The sequence below is a fragment of the Meleagris gallopavo genome, chromosome 2 (assembly GCF_905368555.1).
Source record: "Meleagris gallopavo chromosome 2, MGAL_WU_HG_1.1, whole genome shotgun sequence".
Classification (NCBI taxonomy): Eukaryota; Metazoa; Chordata; class Aves; order Galliformes; family Phasianidae; genus Meleagris; species Meleagris gallopavo.
Genome location: NC_139405.1, coordinates 95,639,072 through 95,658,879, shown reverse-complemented (window position 1 = coordinate 95,658,879; position 19,808 = coordinate 95,639,072). Strand labels below are relative to the sequence as shown.

Here is a 19,808-nt window from a genome sequence, read left to right as displayed (position 1 = left end):
TCCTGAGCACCTCCAGGGTTGGTGACTCCATCACCTCCCTGGGCAGCCTGGCGTGCCATGCCTCAAGCTTCCCTGGTGCAACTTCAGGCCATTACCTCTTGTCCTACAGCTGTTACTGGGAGAAGAGGCCACCTCGCCACGACCTCCTTTCATAGCAGTCACACAGTAACAACTCGATCTTCCTCAAATGTATAAAAGAAAGAAATGCGAAGGGTTGGGCAACTTTTGGGTATTCCTATGTACATACCTGTATATGGAGATGTCCGTGTATACATATATATATGCAAGCGTGATTCATTATTTATTAGAAGAAATGACTGCTGTTTGAAGAGCGCTGCCCAGCAGAGGCAGGCAGTGTTTCAGACACGAGGTACATCTCCTTCCCCGGACGGAGACGAGGAGCCCGCCTGCCTCGGTGCAGCACCGTCCTCCAGCACCGCTCCGGGCTCACCGCATACCTCCGCCCTCTCTCCTGGAGAGCGGCCAAGCTGTTTTTAGCAGCGACTAGTCTGCTGTAAAAAAGTCACCGGGCGGCTCACCGCCGCCTCTTTCCCGCATCTTCGCCCCTCGCCACCCTCGGGCCCGGCCCCCCCCCCGGCCCGGCTCGGGGCCGCCCCGCGGCGAGGCGGCCCTTGGCGGCGGCCCCGGCTCCGGCCCCGGCTCGGGCGCGGCGGCCATGGGCAGCGGCAGCAGCCGGCGGCGGGGCCGTGCCGGCGGCGCCCCGCGCGGGACGGCGCAGGCGGAGGCGGCGGCGGGTCCGCTCCCAGCCGCGGAGGAGCGGCGGGCGCCGGGGACGGCGCTGGAAGCGGCCCCGCCCGGCCCCGCCCAGCCCGCGCCGGAGGTGAGTGCCGCGAGGCCGGGCCGGTTCGGTCCGCCCTGGGGAGCGGGGGGAGCTCGGGGCCGGAGCGCGGCGCCGCCTCGGGGCTCAGCGACCGCTCTGCCACCCCGCTCGGTTCGCGGTTCTCGCCGTTCTCGCTGAACCGTTCCGGTTTTCCGGATGTTCTTTTGGGGAAAGAGGAGATCTGTTTGTTTATTTATTTCCCTGCCCAAAAATAACAGCCGAGTCTCTGTGGCGTGGGGCTGTCAGGGAGGGGCAGCTGGGGGTCAGGGACAGGCTGTGCACCTGAGGGCGGTGGGCACGGAACGGGCTGCCCAGGGCTGTGGGCACGGCCCCGAGTGCCGGAGTTCAAGAAGCGTTTGGACGCCGCTTTCAGACACAGGGTTTGTTTTTGTGTGATGCTGAGTGGAGCCCGGGGTTGATCCCTCTGTGTCCGTACCGACGCGGGCTGTGCCGTGGCCGTGCGGGTCCGTCCCGTGGCGTTGCGGCGGAGCCGGGCAGCACCGTCGCTCCGAACAGAGCTGTGGGGCCGCGTGCTGTTGGTTGGACAAATGCTGCCCCGAGCAGACTCACAGAAGTCGCAGGCGTGGTGTAATGCATTGAAGTAATGCGCTCCTGGAGGTATTTCGGAGGGGTGTGGATGTGGTGCATCAGGACGTGGTGCAGCAATGGATCCGGCAGTGCTGGGCAGTGCTTGGACTCATCTTCTGAATCCTTTTCATCATAAAAGATCCCGTGATTCTGCGACTTACCAACAGAGATAAATATTGCTAAGCACAGGAAAAACCCACCCGTGGCTTTGCCAGGATCGTGCAGCACAGAGCGCAGTGGCTCACGTAGGAGAGGTGCACTCACTGCCTGCAGGACCAGCACCGTCTCTCCGTTCAGTGCTGCTTGTCTTTAAAAACAGCCAAAATTCAGCAATGAGCTGCGCTGTCCCCTTGGCCAGTGTCAGTCCCCTCGGTTACACCCTCGCAGCTGTGCTGCAGCTGTGCTCCCAAAGCCACCCCTCCTTTGCTGTTTTCTCCACAGCACCACTCAGCTGAGCACAGCTCCTCTTTGACCTGGCACATCACTGACACATCCCCAGCACTATCCCTGACGCAATTGCTGGCACATCCCTGCCACATCCTTAACACATCCCTAACACATCTTCTACACCATCCCGGGCACATCCCTAGCAGATCCCTGGCACCACCTCCTGCCCATCTCTGGCATATTCCTGACCCAGAACAAGCATCAGGCTTGCACAAGACAGCCAGGAGCTGCTGTTAGCTCTGGCAGCCAGGAGAAGCGTGGCACTGCCTGCCTTCCCTGCAGGATGCTGCCTCCCGCCCCTCAGCAGGATAGGATCCCTGCCCGTGGCAGCTCGAGCTCTGTGTTCACCAGGTGTTGGTTTTGGGAGCATTCACTGGCCCGGCCACCCGTGGCATTTCTTGTGTCGCTGGAGGGTGCTGCTGTTCACTGCACAGGCACGGCTGGAATGGCCCCTGTCACCGTTTTGGCTTGGGCCAGCATGTGGTTCCCAAATAACTCTTGGGTTTGGGGTGTGCCTGCAGTCACAGTGTCACCGCCAGCCCCACTGTGCCCGGCTCAGCACAGCTCTGGGGGCTCAGGAGGGGCTGGGGGGCCATTTTCTCACTTCCCCACAGATCTCAAAGCTCCAAGTGAAATGTCGGCAGTGCTCCTTTGGGAAATAGGTACTGCTGCTGACAGATCCCTCAGAGAAGGTGGGAGCTGGTTTTGCAGAGGGAAGCAAATTTTGCTAACCAAAGCTGCTCCATCCTGATGACTAATTGATTCTGTCTTCCGCCCACACACCACGTACAGCTCGTAACACAGAGGAGTCAGCCACAAAGGGAAAAGGAGGCAACCGTCTGTCTTCCAAGCCCATCCTTTGCCCAGAAGTGCTGGGAATGGGTTCTCAGGGTGAGAACTGCCGAGACAAAGCTGCAGGGCTGAGCTTTTCTGGGCACAGAAAGGAGCTGCTTTGTTCCTACTTTCTCGGGGTTGGGTCCTTACACTGGCTCTGCACTGTGCCTGTTTAACCTCTGTTGGCGCTGTTGGGACCGGCAGGATAGCTCGTGTGAACCTCCAGCTTCAGCTTAGAGAAAGCAGTCACCAAGCCAACTGAGTCTGAGTCTGTCTCAAGCCGGACTCTGCCTTTGTCCCTCTCCCCTTTCTATGGGGCAGTACAATAAAGAGGAGAAATGTGGAAGTTTGGTTCTTCCTGCAGCACCCAGCCTGCCTGCAGGGGGGTCTCTTTGTCACTTCCTTCATTAGCAGATATTTTCATTAGCAGGTATTTTCATTCCTAGGAGGTGCTCTGGCCCATGTACCATCCCCCCAGAGGTGTGGTGGGGTACAAACGTGGCCGATGAGACACAAAGACTGCTTTGTATTGTTGTAACTGAAACATTTGACATTTATTCTTTTCAAGGCCTCGTCTCCCCGACGCCCCTCAGACCCAGAGAACAACAACATCAGCAATGAGTGAGTAGCCCCTGCCTCCCTTTCCCCTGCTGTTTTTTGTTGCCATCATGGCCACCTGGGCCTTCCATGGGCTGTGCTGCATGGGTAGAGTGGATCACACATCCTTCCTCTCTGAGAACCCCAAAAACCCATGAGAGGCTCCCATGCTGCAGCAGTTAGAGACACAGATCACAGAATCACAGAATCACAGAATGGCCAGGGTTGGAAGGGACCTCAAGGATCATGAAGCTCCAATCCCCCTGCTACATGCAGGGCCACCAGCCCACAATCAATACTAGACCAGGCTGCCCAGGGCCCCATCCAATCTGGCCTTGGACACCTCCAGGGACAGGCATCCACAACCTCTCTGGGCAGCCTGTTCCAGCATCTCACCATCCTAATAGGAAAGAACTTCCACCAGTATCCAACCTAAATCTTCCCTCCCTCAACTGAAAACCATTTCCCCTTGTCCTGCTGTTATCTACCCTTTCAAATAGTTGATTCCCCTCCTGTTTGTAGGCTCCCTTTAGGTATTGAAAGGCTTCAATGAGGTCACCCCGCAACCTTCTTTTCTCCAGGCTGAACAAGCCCAGCTCCCTCAGCCTGTCCTCATGGGGAGGTGCTCCAGTCCCCTGATCATCTTTATGGCCCTCCTCTGGACCCTCTCCAACAGCTCTCTGTCTTTTTTGTACTGGGGGCTCCAGACCTGGATGCAGTACTCCAGATGGGGCCTCACAAGAGCAGAGTAGAGGAGGACAATCACCTCCCTGTCCCTGCTGGCCACCCCTCTTCTGATGGAGCCCATTTGCTTTCTGAGCCACGAGAGCACACTGCTGGCTCATGTTAAGTTTTTCATCCATCAAGACCCCCAGGTCCTTCTCCACAGGGCTGCTCTCAAGGACTGCTCCTTCCAGTCTGTATGGATGCCTGGTGGAGACCTGCTGCTCTGGGCATCCAACAAACAAAACCTGAACTCTTACTTTCACAAACAGCGATGCTGACTGTGTCCCCAGGTCTGACAGCAGCAGTGAGAACAATTTCATGCATGTGTTAAGAGAAACCAAGATGAAACTAAAAGGCTTGGAAAACCATCTCCTTGCACTAAGGAGGGACTCCTTTCAGTGCTGGGCTGTCACACAGCCCCTCTGCCCTTGACGTATGTGTTAATTTGAAAATCGGGGAGAAAAAAGTAAGGAGGAAAAAAAAAAGGTAAGGAGACTTCACAGAACCACAGCATGGTTAGGGTGGCAGACTCTCTGGGTCCATTGGGTCCAGCCCTTGCTTCAGCCGGGACACCCAGAGCAGGGTGCCAGCACCTCCTGCTGTCACCTAGAAGAGCAGCCACATGAGATAGAGGCTGGAAATGTGACACCAAATAACCACCTAAATCAGACACTAATGAACACCCTCCAAGTGGGATCTGAATGTGTTCTTTGCTGTATCACATTACCTCTTTTTTTCCCACACGACCAGTGGCAGTCCATCAATTGAATGACATGGCTCAGGAATGTCACAACAATCTTATAATTGCTTTCAACCCCTGTGTCATGCGCAGTGTTATCCAAGCATGGCTTTGACCCATTTTTCGGCTGCTAGGTCTTGCAGAGGGCGTTTTAATGATTAATCCTGTACTTACCCATCCTCAGCAGAAAGATAAAAAACAGTGGCCTAGATTCATCCCATCTCATTCTGATTGGACTCAATCAAGTGGGGTTAGGGAAAGGCTCTGCCCCAGAGGGCGGTGGGCATGGAACAGGCTGCCCAGGGCAGTGGGCACAGCCCCGAGTGCCGGAGTTCAAGGAGTGTTTGGGCACCACTCTCAGAAACAGGGTTTGGATCTTGGATGCTCCTGTGTGGAGCCAGGGGTTGGACTTGGGGATCCATGTGGATCCTTTCTCATTGGAGATATTCCGTGATTTTCAGGCTCTTAACTGGGGCTGACTTGCTTAACTTGGCCAGATGACCACCAGAGGTCCCTCCCATCACCATTCTGTGATCCCGGGGTTCCTACCTAGGAGGTTAACACCCATGAGGAACACTGTCAGCAGACCCCACAGCTCACTTTTGAGCTAATCTTGCCCTTTGTGTTTCCTTCTCCTCATTACAAAGTTCATTGTCTTTCCATTAAAAATATTCCCTCTTCCCTTAACCATATTTAAACACAGAGAGTCTGGTGGCTGAAATGGAGCACATTCCTTGCTTTCTCTTTTCCTAAGTTGCTTTAGCCTCTTACTGCTGCTTTCTAAGCTGTTAGTAACTCTTCAGTATTTTACTCAAAAGTCTCTGCAGTGATCTCGATGGGTTGTGTCTCCCGTGCTGTCCTCCCACCATTGCTCCTCATGCCTCTGGCTCCCTGAGAGCTGCTGGGTTTGAACAATTCCCTCCTAACATCCCAACCTCCAATTTCCAAGTCATCAAGTCCAGCAGCTCTCAGCAGGTCTCAGCGGGCAGCACCGTGATGCTGCAGGTCCATCGTCCAGGCCTGGCAGCCATGCGGCACCAGGGAGTCCTTGTCCCCCCATTGCTCACGTTTCTCAGCCCCAGCTTAATTCCCTGCCCTTGAGATGAAGGCTCAGGCTGGGAGGCCTTGGAGGCCTCGGACTGACCTTCTGCTCAAAGCCACCTCAGGGCCCTGTCTGGCTTGGCCCTGAAAAGCCCCAGTGATACAGCATGCACAGCTGCAGGCCTCAGGCTGGAGGGGTTTCTCCTTTTTGCATGTGGGACCTCTCTGTTTTTGATTTACTTCAGTTTTTCTGCATTAAGTGATGGATAACTGCCACAACAGCAGAAAGGACCCAAGCAGCAGCTTGCTTTCTTTTGGCATGGTAGTGGGTTGCTTCTGTCTCTTTGAAAGCCCCTCTGTGTGTCACTGAACCTGAATTTTGCCTGGAGATCAGCACACAGGCAAGATGTGGGGATGCTAATGACCGAGTTCAACCCAGCTGTGCTGGGCCTCATCCTTAGAGAAGTGGTGAGTCAGTGGTTGCTAAATAATGGCAGAGCCAGAGATGTGCTGTTGGATGTGATTTCTACAGTGCCAATAAAACCTGGGCCAGTCCTCTACCGATGGTACATCAGACATCAGTTGTGTGAGAGAAAAATAACTAAAGCATAGGAGCAGTTGGAGGGAGTTGGAACTTTGGTTGGAACACAAAAGAAACCCAGCCAAGCCCCCATAGTGCTGCAGATGTTCCCATGGAAGAACTTTGCACGCGTTCTCCATCAGCATTACCTTTTATCTTACATCTCTCAAAAGCAGAATCAGAAAAATACAAAGTGATCACTCTTATTGGCAACATCCAGCTCCTTTGAAAAGGACAAAGGCCACAGGGCATGCACATGGTGGTCGGATAATAACAAAGAACACCTTTCTGGATGAAACCTTGGAACTAGCAGCTGGTGTTAAAGGATATGCAGCGTGTTGTCTGGGCCATGAGCGTAGCTTACCAAGGATTATGGAGCACAGGAGTTTGAGTACTGTATAGATTTCACTGTAACAATCTCACTGACTAGAATAGGTGCCAAGTGCTAAAAAATGTCAGCAAGTGGTATGCCCATGGGGTGTGGAAATCTGATGCATTAGAGTAGCAGCATCTCAGCAAGCCACGAGCACTGCCATTTTCCCATTCACCCAATGATCAAGTTAGCAATGAGGGAATGTGGTCCCTTTTCTGCAGCAATAGGGGGGAATGATTTTAAACTGAGACAGGGGAGATTTAGGTTAGATATTAGGAGAAAGTTTTTCACTCACAGGTGGTGACACACTGGAACAGGTTGCCCAAGGAGGCTGTGGATGCCCCATCCCTGGAGAAATTCAAGGCCAGGCTGGATGTGGCTCTGGGCAGCCTGGTCTGGTGGTTGATGACCCTGCACATAGCAGGGGGTTGAAATTAGATGATCATTGTGGTCCTTTTCAACCCAGGCCATTCTATGATTCTACGATACAATAACCTGCTCCCTCCACCTGCAGGTGCCCATCACAGGGCAGCAAGCAGCCAGTGGGGTGCCCGGCCATCTTGTACCATGGCTCAGAAGAGGAACTGATGGCCAGCATTGAGCGAGAGTACGGCTGCTGAGCTCCACACATGGGGCATGGCTGGAGCAGCAGAGCTGCCAGCAGGAGAATGCAATGCCTGGGATGGTGAGGAGGAGTGCAAGGAGCAAGACCAGAAAAAGCACACCTTGTGAACCAGTATCTCAAAGCTCCTCTTGAAATGACGTTTTTACCAGATTTACTAGTTTTGTTGAGATGTGGTGCTTTGAGGGAAGAAGACCTTTGCTTTGTCCTGGCAGTAATAAAGTGCAGCAAAATCATTCAGTATAGATCTGACTTTGGGAGTCTGCTGTGAAATGCAGCAAGCTCTGATGCATTTCTGCTCCCTGGCAGAAAAATCGCTGTGTTGTATCCTTAGCTGATCCAAAGTAAAACAGAAAGGCTGGATCTCGGAAGAAAATAATGTTTTCTGTGCTCCCCAGTAGGGAAGCCTGGTGTTGTAGGGTTTCTGCCTTTGTTTTACCTGCATCTTAATGTATCGTGAGTAGCTGCTTCTTATCAGAAGTAGAAAAATACCTAATTTCTATCTTTAGCTGAAGCATTCAAGATGTCAGATGAAATAGAGTGTGAATGCAAGAAGAAACAGCAGGACACATCTTAAGATGCTGTATTATGACGTCTTCGTCATTCCAGATATTTGTGAAAGAGAAATATATGCATCTGTATTGTATGTACCTTTCAATAAAGGCAACAGTGGTTTTGAAGCAGTCTCCTGGAAAAAATCCTGTTTTGAATGCTAGCACTTTCTGTGGGGAGCAGAAATATTTAGGCTTAGACATCCATTGGATCTCCTGTCGCTTGTGTTAGCTTTCGGCAGCTCTCAAAGACCTCCTGTGGCAAGCAGAACAGATGTGTGCCAGGAAAACACTGGAGGCCTCCTGACTGCAGCTCTGCAGGCGGCCTTGGGGCTCTGTGCCCTGCCCAGCTTTCATGTCATTTGGATTTCCTTCCTACAGCCTCTCACTGTGGCTGCAGTCGCTAACTAGGCCAGGTATATCCCTACAACCCATTTCAGTCTCTCCTAAAATAAAGTCTGTACTTCAACAATTCTGCAGAAATTGAGTAATTTTAGAAGACAAAAATATTTCTAAATGGAGTGTATTCCTATTAGGCTGCAGGAAATTTCTCTTGCAATGCAGCAAACCCCTAAGCTTCTCCATGAAAGAAGCTGGTAGGACAGTGAAGGAACAAGCACGCTTCTGCTCCCAGGATTAGGGGGCGGCAGGTTTCATTCACAGCAAACCTCAGTGCTACCACGAGAGGAGGAGCTGCAGGAGGAGGGGAGTGCAGTGACTGGGACAGACCCTGCTCCGGGGAGGGTGGGAGAAGGAAAGGTGGGGTCGGAAGAAGCGGCCGCAAGCTGTGCAATGGTTTCTCAGGCTCTGTGCTCAGAAACAAAGAGCTGCTGTGAATTCAAGAGAGATCACAAGGGAGAAAATAAAATCTGAAGTATTCTTCTCATCTAAAAAAAAGCTCTTCCAGGAAAGGGCATGCTCCGGCCTGCTGAGGCTGTCTGCATGCATGAGATGTGCTCGTGGCCATCTGTACACATCAGGAAGTGAGCATTACCCAATTTCCTTCTCCCACGCTCCAGGACTGAGGCAGAAATTGAAGGAGGCTGCGTTTGCTGGAGGAAGAAACTGATCATGAAAGAAACTGCCTCAGTGCCAACACACCCTGCAGAGGAGCGATCCCACGGAGCGCGCTGCGATGGCTGTGAGTGCAGCTGAGGTGTCACGGCAGCCTCCTCAGCCATCTTGCAGCCTCCTCAGCCCATGCGCTGCCATTTTCTGAGTCATCATTTGCTGTTCCTGCATGTGTGAGTTTGCCTTTTCATGGCCACAACCTGCCTGCCTCAAGCTGCCTCGCCAGCCGTGATTGGAAGGCAGCAGCCATATGGGCACACAGATGGAACTGGGAGATGCACCCAGCAGCCCCACGTGTCAGATGCTGCCATGCAGGAGCCTGCACAGTGATGACGAGAAGCCACCAAATGCCACCTCCTGTACTCTCAGCACAGCCTCTACCGCTGAAGCAGGAGCCTGAGCTGCAGCCTAAGAGTGAGCTGTATGCCAAAGTGTGAGTACCCAGCTGTTCTGCCCTGAGGCCTTGCTCCCAGCTAGCTCCGGGGGCTCTGACCATGGGAGTGGGTCACCATGCTGCGAGCAGCTGTGACAAAGCTGGTTTCACTACACCCCTTCCTCTTTTCTCCCATTCCACTTCCTTTACGCGCCCACCCCATTCCCATGGCACTGATGTAGTGGAAACCAGAACCTGCCATTTAGAAACACAGCCCTGCTAGAAATAAACACTGCTGCAATCTGGGAACCAGCCAGAGGGAAAGGAACGGCAGAGATGCTTGAAAGTGTAAACAAGGAGTTAGTGTGCTGTCATCCTCCCGGCCACATCCTTTCCAGCTGAGACCTGCAGGTCACACCCAGAGCACACAGGAGTGGGAAGAAGCAGGGCTAACGCAGCCATACTTGAGTCACATTCTTATCTCTTCTTTATTTGCACCTTTCATGCTGCTTCTGGAAGCCATGCTAGGAGAACACAGTTCCGAGCCCCAAGACTCCTGTTTTCAGGCAGCATGCAAAAACCCCGCACCATGGTGGTGATGTATACGGGAGAAGGACCAAAAAGGTCCTTTGTTTGATGGTAAGTAAACCAGAGAGTCTTCTACTGGCTAAACAGATAACATAATCCATATTATTATTTTTTTACATAGCTCTGGAGCACATATTTATAGGAAATCTGAAAAATCACACCTTTTAATGATTTAAAAACAGTGATGTCACATAATTCCTTCAGTAGATGCTAAAAAACAGGTACAAAACCAGAATTCCACTTCTTTAAAATACAGACTCAAAGAGACTGAAGTTCAGGCAGTGAGTGAGAGCAGTGCCCCCCATCACGTGTAATCCACAAATAACCCTTACGCAGCAGGAAGGAGCAGAGCAAACAGAGCCAGCAGCCACAGCATGGCCCAGCTGTTTGGGAACACTCACAGAATGTAGGAGGTGGGAGGCAACACATGGGCTTCCACACCTCCCAGGAGCTGCAGGAATCATCACTGGCCACAAAAAAACTAAGAGGGAGATGTGAGTCCCCAAATGCTTTGCTGAGGACTAAATGGGCCGGCAGACTGAGACAGGACAACCTTCTCCCAAGTTATAAACGTGTTACAGTGGCAACCAAAAGTCAAACTTCCTAATCTAGGGATCTTCTGAGCAAAATAGAGCAAAGTCTTTCTTTCTACACCACACAAAGTGCAAGCATTCACTGCAAGGGGGAAGCACAAAGCTGCATGTGCACACACTCCCCACCACGTATGCTGCCCGTGGGATGATGGTGTAGCACACAAGCAGGGCGTGGACGTTTTAAAGGTGAGGCACAGCACTTCAATACACCCAGCACAACGCTCTTGTGCAGGCTGAAAACTTGTTACCAGTAATTATAACTATAGAGCTAAGTGTAAAAATAATGACAGATTCAGCTTTCATCTGAAAAAGGCCCCTGCTGATTTCAGGGGAGTGCTGAGATCAGCAAGTCTGTTTAAATGAGAACAGCACTTTGCCCATGCTGAGAAACAAGACCACGTGTTTAGAACAAAGCCATGCAGGATACAGCGCATTCCTATGTACCTGCATTTTACACATCCAGGTAAAAAATAATAGTAAAAAAAAAAAGTGCTCTCCAGCACTCAAATGAGCTCAGTATAGGAAAGGTTGAAGATAGGAGCCATGGAGGGTGAACACCATAGAAATACTTTGCAACAGGCGAGCTTCAGCCAGCAAAACAGCAGCCGGCACTTCTCAGCGCACGGCACACAGGTACCCTCCTGTACAAGCTGGTCACAGGAGGGCTGTTGCATCTCATTGCTCACAGCAGGCCAGCACAGCACAGTGCCCTGCAGCCAGCCGTTTCACTCCTCAGTCACATTTACATGGTATGCGAAAGAAAATCCAACCAACGGGGAGAGTATCTCATTTAATAGAAAAGGGTGATTTGATACAAAGTACTGTGGAGAAGTATAAGGCCACGTGAAGAGCATCATCGCGTTGACAAAGGTGGCTGTTTGTTAAGACATGACTAGCATTTCTCCTGGTGCTTTGATACAGGTCATCAGAAGTCTGGAACAGTTTTCTATAAGGTGCATAAGCATCCACAATGCGTAAACTTAATTTTATATTTCTCCTGTATTAAAAAAAAAAATGCAAACAGAGACCCAACTAATTACTCACAGGTTATCTTGCCATTTTTGCAATTTTTCAGTAGGCTTTAATACGCTGATTTAGTAGGGCTGAAAGTAAAGCATCGTTTTTAGTGTCAAAGCTTCTGAACAGTGTTTGTGCTTCTACATCCAGCAGAGCAGCCTGGCTCCCCAGTGCTTTGCTCAGGCAGAGTGGGGACCCAGTAACACCCAGTGTGTCAAGCTTTACTAAAAGTCACAACAGCTTCCACTTGCAAAGAATACGAACTGATGGGGTGCTGAGGATTTCAACACTTCTTTTCTGAAAGTCATTCTAGGATGGTTTTGTTGGGTTGCTTTTTAGCTCGCTTTTGTTTTGTTTATAAACAATGACAGGCTTAGATCTTAAGACTCTCCAACCTCCAATGTCACCTGCACAAGGAGGGTCTAACAGCACCAGTCTGTTGCAGGATCAGGATCCAGAAGTGTGAAAATCCCAAACACCAAATTTTCAAACATTACATACTTACAGAATGCTCTGAATGCATTTGTTTAGGCTCACAGGAAAGTAGTTCCCAAAGCCCCGGGTTTCATCCTGCACACCTCTACTAACGCAGGTCAAGTAAGCCTGCATACGAAGATCCAAAGGAATAAATACAAAATATATTTGGTATAGAAAACACTAGTATAAAAAATTAAAAATCACCCTGTTTCACTGTCCATCAAAATATTAACAGCAAGCAATGACTTGTTTAAACCTATTGCCAAAATCATTTCAAAAGAGTCCTGCTTTCCTGAAGTGCTGGTGATTGCATCTGCCCAAATATTGAACAAACAAATAGGATGAAGAAACAGGATAGATTTCTCACCTAGCATTATTAACAGAGGACCTAAAATGAAGGGAACTGAAGTATGTACAAACACGCCGAGGGGTGAAGAAGGGCGTGCTGTCAGTTCTGTTGTAGCCAGCAGAGCTCTTCACGATTTACAGAAAGTTTCAGAGAAGATGCTTTGTCCCACTAGCCCTGACAGACAGACGACGGCACGGGGATGAGCATACTCAGAGCACTGCTGCTTTTTGGTTTCTCCGCTGTGGCAATTCTGTTCAGTTTGCCCACCTCTGTCTGCCAGCTGGGGATCTTCTTGGTGGCCATGTGGCGCCGGGTGTGCTTCGTCAAGTGATCGCTGCGCATGAAGCGACGCTCACACACGGGGCAGGCAAACTTCTTCTCCCCTGTGTGAGTTCTGCGGTGGCGTGACAGTTCATCTGAGCGGGCAAACTTCTTGTCACAGCCTTCCCAGTTGCAGCTGAAGGGCTTTTCTCCTGCAGAACGTAAAAGAAAGAGAATTTTCCTTAAGCTCTGTTTTACCAAAGAGCTGTGTCGTATCCTACTTTGCAGAATCTGACAGTTTCCCAGAACTGCCCATGCATGCAGCCACTGCTAGCTTGAGTACAAGCTGAATTTGGCTTGCAGAGAAAAAAGCATAGGTCTCTTTTCCCCTTATTTCCTCACATCTCTTTAAACGTTCTTTAATAGGGTCCATTTATTTAAAGAAAAGCTATGTTAACTACAGACTTAACCAAAGGCAAATCCCTGAGCCCATCCCTCCTATGTGGCCACAAGCCTATGGCCACTACGCATCATTAGTAAATGCTGTGGGCAACAAGAAAACATGGAGTTCACGCTCCCAGTCCTGCTGTGGTCTGACAGCCCACGTGCCCGGAGACCCAGACTTCTACAGGAGCTCTGGATGCCAGGGAGAGAGCAGCCAGGAAGGCTTTCAATAGAAGTTTCTCATGCTGGGTGACTGCTTAACATCACACCCATCCTAAACAATGCGATCTGCTGCCTGCAGCCCTCATAGACCTCAAGATAAACAAGATAAACATCTACCCTTTACCACAAATCTGGGGAACTCTTTGGAGCAGAACAAGAAATCCAGCAGAAAAGATGCACCGCAGCAGCTGTGTTCTTACTGCAGACGGCAAGTGAAGCTCGGCGTGCATGATGCCCACCTAGCTGCTCAGTGAGTGGGATGAAGCAGGAAAAGCGAGCTGCTGCTGCTCTGCCCACTGATGCTGCACAGCAGGGTGGCAAGAGATGGCACTGTGCGCTTCCCCAGCCACGGGTGCTCATCTTAACATCACAGCAGACACGGCTTCCCTCGTTGGTCAGCATGGTACGTGCCAAGGGAGAGGTTTGCTGCCACAGACCAGAAGCAGAACCATCATTCTGTCTCTGAGCTCCAGTTTACAAGGATTATCAGCTTCATACAGGGCTTAAGCTCTGTTCTCACAGGAATTGGACAGACGAGCTGGCAAACTAATGCACACCTTGCCATGGAACCACAGAGGGTGGCGGAAATAAGCAAAGGAAAAAAAATTTAGACAAACATTTAAATGAACTCTTCTTTATCAATCACCTGATGTTCCTCAGCATCAGAAATAGTCCCTTCCAAGAACTCAACATTTAGTTTTGACTTAACAGGATCTGAGAGTTAAAAAGAGAATAGGTAGAACACATTTACACTGCCTCTACACTAACCAGATGTTATGGAACAAATCATCTTATATTAAATTGTAACTAATTTACAATTACTTTACATAAAACCAATTATATTCCTGCAGCAGCTCTGCTTCCTAACGCTGTAACCCAAAATCTTAACGCACACCTACTTAGCCTAGCCAAAACTCTAGGAATTCTAAACACAGTAGTATTGGTAGTACTGGAATGTCTCTTCTTTCATTCACCTACAAATTAAGAACAACTACCTGTACTACAGACTGCTTACACCAGACCCCTCCATGCTCAAAATAAAGACTTGCACAATTCACTGCAATCCAGTCCAGCTGGCAGAATTCCACTCAAATCTAAACACATGCACACAGAGGGCAAAGCTTTGCTCCGACTAAAGCATGTGAAACTCAACCAACACTACGGGGTCGGCTGAGGTCTCAGAACAAAGTCTGTTTTGTTTTGCTTGCCCATGGAGAATGAGCATTCTTCTCTTCTCCAAGATGAGCACAAGATCCCTGACCACCTGCCCCTTCCCTTTCCCACCCGCTGCCACGCACCCTTCAGCACCCCAGTGACAGCTCATCCCACGTTACACACCAGTGTGGGTACGAAGGTGGGCTTTGAGGTGGGAGCTCTTGAAATAGGTTTTCTTGCACCCGGGGAAGGTGCAAACATAATTCCTCCGTCTCGAAAAGTCCATCTGGGGGGTGCAGCTTTGACCAGAAGCGATGAACACGGGGGCAGGAGCAAGGGGCATCAGCTTGGTGTTCCCAACAGTCATTACTGTCTGTGGGCACTGCGGCGTCGGCGCGACAGCAGTCTGTGGAAGAACCAACATGACGGTCCCCTGAGGCACAGAAGATCCCATGAGCACAGGCTGAGAGAGCGGAGCTGTCTGCGGTAAGATGGGTTTCATCGGAGCTGAGACGGTTGGAGCTGAAGGCTTGACATAGGCATTAATCACACCGCTTTGGCCATTCAAAGGGATCATTTGACAGAGAACCTGGGGGCTTGACACGGGGACGGGTGTCACCGGGGTAGCTCTTTTTTGCAAGTCGTCCTCGCAACTCTTTGGTAAGTGGGTCTGTGGAGAAACAGGTCGGATTGGAAGCTGTCCTTTGCTGGGCACGACATCACTGCAGTCACCAGCACACGGCTGGTGTACCGGAGAGACTTTGTTAATTAAAGCATCGGCAGCACACGTGTCCTGTGGCAGGCTGGAATGTCTTCGGTCCTCTGCTCCACGCCGGTCCCCAGAAGTGCCGCAGCCCGAAGCTGCCTTTGCTTTCTCTCGCACAGCAGGACCCTGGTGGTAAGCAGAGCTGTCACCCGTGTGCCGTATGACGCTCGTCACCATGGCCCGGCAAGGCTGAGGGGCAGAGGCTTCCGCGAGGGCCGCCCTCTGCTCACACTGTCTCTCCACGCTCAGGACGGACGGCTTGGCTGCGGGAGTCGAGTCGGTGGTGGATGTGACCGAGCAGGCAGCTGTGCTCGCCATGACGGTCCTGGGCTTGGAGTAAGTGACCTGCGAGGGGAGCAGCACGGCGGCAGACATCTCCACAAGGTCGGGGCTGTGCGGGGGGGTCATGCACTGCGGAAAGAAAGCACTGTTATACAACGCTGCTACTCGGCACACACTTCTTCACAGTCTTTAGTGCAAAAGTAAAATCACACCTGCTCCTCAGAACCTCAGAAACCGCTTCTTGGGAAAGCAATTAAAGCCTGCATTGCCTCATCTGATGGTCATTCAGAACAGGCTCAGAAGTGCACTAATTAATGAAAGGAAGGCGACGGGGCAGATTGTAAACCCACTTAAAATGCTGTGTGTCTACCCAGTGCACGACAGAAACCCCCTCATTTCTCCCCCCAGCAATGGGTGCAGATGTAAGAGGCTATGAGCACTCTGCTGATCACGGAGACAGACAAGCAATAGATAGCAGAACTGTACCATGTGAACTTCAATATTCCAGTAAGACTTCGATATTTTTATCTTTAATTTAATAATAAATGATACTTTAATCATTTAAGATCTTTAAATAATGATTCCTCCAGCAGCTGGTGGCTATTCCCAAGATAAACACAAGTGGAACTGCTCTTCCCCACAGCCCACCCACCCCTGTGCCTTCCTGCTGCCACCTCTCCTCCCCCCCTTAACACTGAAATCCCAACCCATGCCTGTCTGCTGGGCAGCTCCAGAGTTCCAGAACTGAGTGGCAGGAGTATAACAGAAGAGGCCCACCAGCCAGTTGCTGTATCATCCCAGCCTTTCTGTCTCTCCTATTCTCTTTTTGTGACGTAACTTCATACTAAAAGCCAGCTGGCTGAAATAGGTCTTAGCCTTCTAAAACACAAATGGCAGTCTTTTATTTTTTATTTTTTTAAATCTACTTCTATTGCAACATAAGTTGAAACAAAAAAAAAAAAAAAAAGTGATTCAACTGACATTAATCAGTCAGAGAAGGCCAATGCTCTGGAAAAATAAACTGCGTGTAGAAACACATAGCATAAAAACCAATTAAATTTGCTGTTTCATAATGGTAAGCTGTACTAGCGATCAGCGTGAAGCCAAATGTCGTCAAGAACCTTCCTCCTAAAGGCCTTCCAGATAAGTCAGCGCTGAATCACTGAGGGCTCAATCTGCCTTTTGTACTCCAAATGCTCCAAGAACCAGGCAGCACTTCTGTGCAGTGCAGGAGATGGAGCACAGGCTGCCCAGAGCTGTGGGATCTCCTTCTCGGGGACCCCCAGATGCGGTGCTGGGCACCCCGCTCTGGGTGTCCCTGCTGCAGCAGAGCTGTGCTTGATGCACCCTGCCCACCTCAGCCCCTCTGTGATTCTCTCAAACATCCAACCACTGAAACAGCCTTCCTCTGTTGCTGCTCCTGACAGCAGGAGCTGCTATACCAAGATTTAACAGGAGACCAAACTCCTACATACGCCATCCCAGAAACAGCAGGAAACCCCATGCTGCTGATTTGCATGTACACACACAGCACGAGCCACACTGCCACTATTCTATGCAGGGTCACACAAGCAAGGTATCTTTCTCAGCTAAGCCAAAGCACGGCAGAGATGTACCAGCCAGGTGTCACGCACTCTTATTTTGCAGTCACGCCTTCCTTACCAGCGTAGATAAATAATCCTTTGGTAATTCAGAAGTAGCCTCAGCGTGCATTGTGAAATCTCCAGAATCCGAGAAGGGCGTGAGAGGCCTTATCTTTAATATGTCACCTTTCTGCAATCTTTGCCCCCAGGAGCTCATACAAACAAGTGCCTCAACGGCTTCGATGTCATTCTGCTCCAAGATGCTGCAGGTAGAACGCTCGCTGTCGTGGCGCTGCCGCTCCCGGATGGACTCATAGATATCCACAATGTCGACCTGGATGTAATCGGATTACTGGCTATTAGCACGAGTCAGAATACAAAGCTGACACCACCCACATGCTGTCTTGCTCACCATGAAGGTCATCTGAAACAGATCCCATGCCTGCAGCAAGACTTTTACCCATCAGCTCCTCTCTCACCCTCCCCCTGCCAGCTTGTCTCCCCACCCTGTTACCCTTCTAAAGGAAAAAAAAAACAAAAAAAAGAAAAGGGGGGGAAAATAAAAAAAATCACAAATAAATAAATAAATAAATAAAACCAATCAAGACCAAAAAGCCACCCTTGCAGAAAAGGAATTGATAGGTTTAACGTGGAGCTCAGGTTTCCAGAGTTCTTTTTCTGGATAGCACTGCTCTGAATAAACACGTTCCTTGTCTGTATACAAGCAGAAAGGAGGGATGAACTTCCAACCTTGTTTAGACAAGGCTGTCTCCTGGCCCCAGAAGATGGCTGCTCATTAGCACTAATCTCATTGCTGGAGCATGTGGAAAACACACTTGAGGCTGACAGTACGATGCTCCCAGCCCTGATCTCCGCCTGGGGGTACCACACTGTGCAAAACATTTCCATTGTATTTTTAGCTAGTGGGGAAAAGGGAAGGCAAGGAGCTTCCGAGGCACAGCAGGGCTTCTTTGTATGCAGCACTTTGAAAAATTGTGCTTAGAAATGTACGGTGCTGCACAGGTGCCGGGTATCCCAAAGAGCACCGAGCAGCACGAAGGCAATAGGCAGGAACGCTATCGGTTTGCTTTCAAAGGCGAGCGGCACAGATACGGGTGCGCACCCACACGCGAGGCAACACCCAGCCTTCCCGCACAGGAAACCCGAGCGTCACAGAGCTCCGGCAGCACACGGCAGTGCGGCTGGCTCGGCGCCCTGCCGGCACCGGCACCGGCACCAGGACGGGCGGCGCGGGACAAGCGCCGCAGCCCCGCCGTGCCGCGCTGCCAAAAGAGAAGGGGGACTAAAAAAAGCAGGCAGTGCCACGCCGCTGCCACGGCCTCCGGTCCCGAGGGAACCGCGCTTCCTGGGTGATGTCATCGGGGCTCTCGTGGCCCCGAGTTCTGGGACTGACTCACGGAGCGGGGCTCCGCGTTGTCACGGACGTACGGATGCGTGACATCGCCTCCGCTACGCGGTCGGGCAGCTCGTTAGCGCCGGAGATCCGCGCAGCGGCTCGCGGCCGGGACGCGTGTCCCCATCTCACCCCGCCCGGCGCGGCGTCGGCGGCAGCCGGGTAAGGGGGCGACCGCGCTGCCGTGACGGAGCCCCTCAAGTCCCGGCCCCGAGCGCCCCATCCCCGCAGCTAACGGCCCCGACGGCCCCCCGCCCCAGTCCTATTAGGCACCGGCCCCGACCGCCCCCCGCCCCCCCGGGGTAATGGTCCCCGCGTCGCTCACCGCGGCCGCATCTCCCATCTCCGGGCAGGGCGAACCCGAGCCGTGCATGGCGCGTCGACGCGAGCGGGAAGGCGGGAGGCGGCGCGGTGGACGGCAGCGCGCAGCACGGCGGCGGCCGGCACCGCCCCCGCCCCTTCTTCCCCGCCCGCGGGGCCGGCACCGACGGTCCCGCGCGCCGCGAGCCGCCGAGAGCTCCGCGCGCTAGACGGCGCGGGCGGGGCGGAGGCTCTCCGCCAATCGGCGCCCGGCGCGAACCGCGCGCGGCCAACGGGAGACGGCGGGCGGCGTGATCGCGGCGTGCAGGGGCGCTGCCGGAGGGGGGGGCGGCGCGTGGGCGCGGCCCGCGGCGGCGGGCGGGAAGGCGGCGCGCCAGGGGGCGGGGGAGAGGAGCTGGAAACTGGGGGAAAGGTCGGGCGGGGGGCGGGGCGGCGGCCGGGAATGCCCGGGGGTGTGGCGGGGGCGGGGAGAGGGCGGGGCCGGGCCGGAACTCCCCTCCCCCCGAGTGCGTGCCGCGCTGCACGTGGACGGCGAGTGGGGGGGGGGGGGGGGGAAGGGAGGGCCGGCCGCATGCGGCGGGCAGGGCTGCGGGCACGGCTCCGGCTGCACGGAGCGCGTCCCCCGCCCCCACCTCGGGCTGGGGCACCCACCGCGCTCCGAGAACAGCGTTTCCTCCTCCCGTTTAACTTAAATCTCCCCCATTAAGGTTAAAGCCGTTTCCCTGCCACTACCCTCTCACGTAAAACGCCCGTTTCCTCATTACATATACGCTTACGGGAGGAGCGGTCCCCGCGCACACCCACCCACGTGCTGCCCCGGGGCGGCCCCGTTATGTACCGGCGACGAACGGATAAAGTGCGAGCTGCGCTCCGCGCCCGGCCCTGCCCCGCAGCCCTCCCACCCACGCCGCGTCACACCCAAACGGGGCCCGTCCCTGCAAGCCGGGGCTCCA

The 19,808-nt window shown here is 52.5% G+C and overlaps 2 protein-coding genes across 5 annotated transcripts; one reads left to right on the top strand and one right to left on the bottom strand.

Annotated features, from left to right (window-relative positions):
• The first annotated feature begins 495 nt into the window (after positions 1-495).
• CYS1 (cystin 1) lies at positions 496-8,068 on the top strand. The gene is made up of 3 exons (XM_085218008.1): positions 496-841; positions 3,279-3,331; positions 7,281-8,068. Exons 1-3 carry the CDS (start codon positions 677-679, stop codon positions 7,384-7,386), a joined length of 324 nt encoding a protein of 107 aa, XP_085074134.1. The 5' UTR covers positions 496-676; the 3' UTR covers positions 7,387-8,068.
• Positions 8,069-11,339: 3,271 nt separating this feature from the next.
• On the bottom strand, positions 11,340-19,088 carry KLF11 (KLF transcription factor 11). 4 transcript variants are annotated; one of them, XR_014881615.1, is made up of 5 exons: positions 18,860-19,088; positions 17,200-17,454; positions 14,673-15,666; positions 13,452-13,891; positions 12,740-12,880 (listed from the first exon to the last, which is right to left on the bottom strand). XR_014881615.1 is itself a non-coding variant. In XM_085218005.1 (4 exons), the coding sequence occupies exons 1-4, from the start codon at positions 18,905-18,907 to the stop codon at positions 12,576-12,578; spliced, it is 1,602 nt and encodes a 533-aa protein (XP_085074131.1). In that variant the 5' UTR covers positions 18,908-19,083; the 3' UTR covers positions 11,340-12,575. The 4 variants fall into 4 exon arrangements, 3 of the variants coding, with proteins under 3 accessions (XP_085074131.1, XP_085074133.1, XP_085074132.1); XM_085218005.1 differs by lacking the exon at positions 13,452-13,891 and having other exon boundaries at positions 11,340-12,880; positions 18,860-19,083; XM_085218007.1 differs by lacking the exon at positions 13,452-13,891 and having other exon boundaries at positions 12,746-12,880; positions 14,633-15,666.
• Between the last annotated feature and the right edge of the window lie 720 nt (positions 19,089-19,808).

Excerpts from the sequence above, each read along its gene's own strand:
- KLF11 (XM_085218005.1), bottom strand. The coding sequence starts at position 18,907 with ATGCACGGCTCGGGTTCGCCCTGCCCGGAGATGGGAGATGCGGCCGCG. Across the intron at positions 15,667-17,199 it reads AGGATTATTTATCTACGCTG|TGCATGACCCCCCCGCACAG; the intron begins GTAAGGAAGGCG and ends TTCTTTCCGCAG. Across the intron at positions 12,881-14,672 it reads CCACCTTCGTACCCACACTG|GAGAAAAGCCCTTCAGCTGC; the intron begins GTGTGTAACGTG and ends TACGTTCTGCAG.
- CYS1 (XM_085218008.1), top strand. The coding sequence starts at position 677 with ATGGGCAGCGGCAGCAGCCGGCGGCGGGGCCGTGCCGGCGGCGCCCCG. Across the intron at positions 842-3,278 it reads CCGCCCAGCCCGCGCCGGAG|GCCTCGTCTCCCCGACGCCC; the intron begins GTGAGTGCCGCG and ends ATTCTTTTCAAG. Across the intron at positions 3,332-7,280 it reads AACAACAACATCAGCAATGA|GTGCCCATCACAGGGCAGCA; the intron begins GTGAGTAGCCCC and ends CTCCACCTGCAG.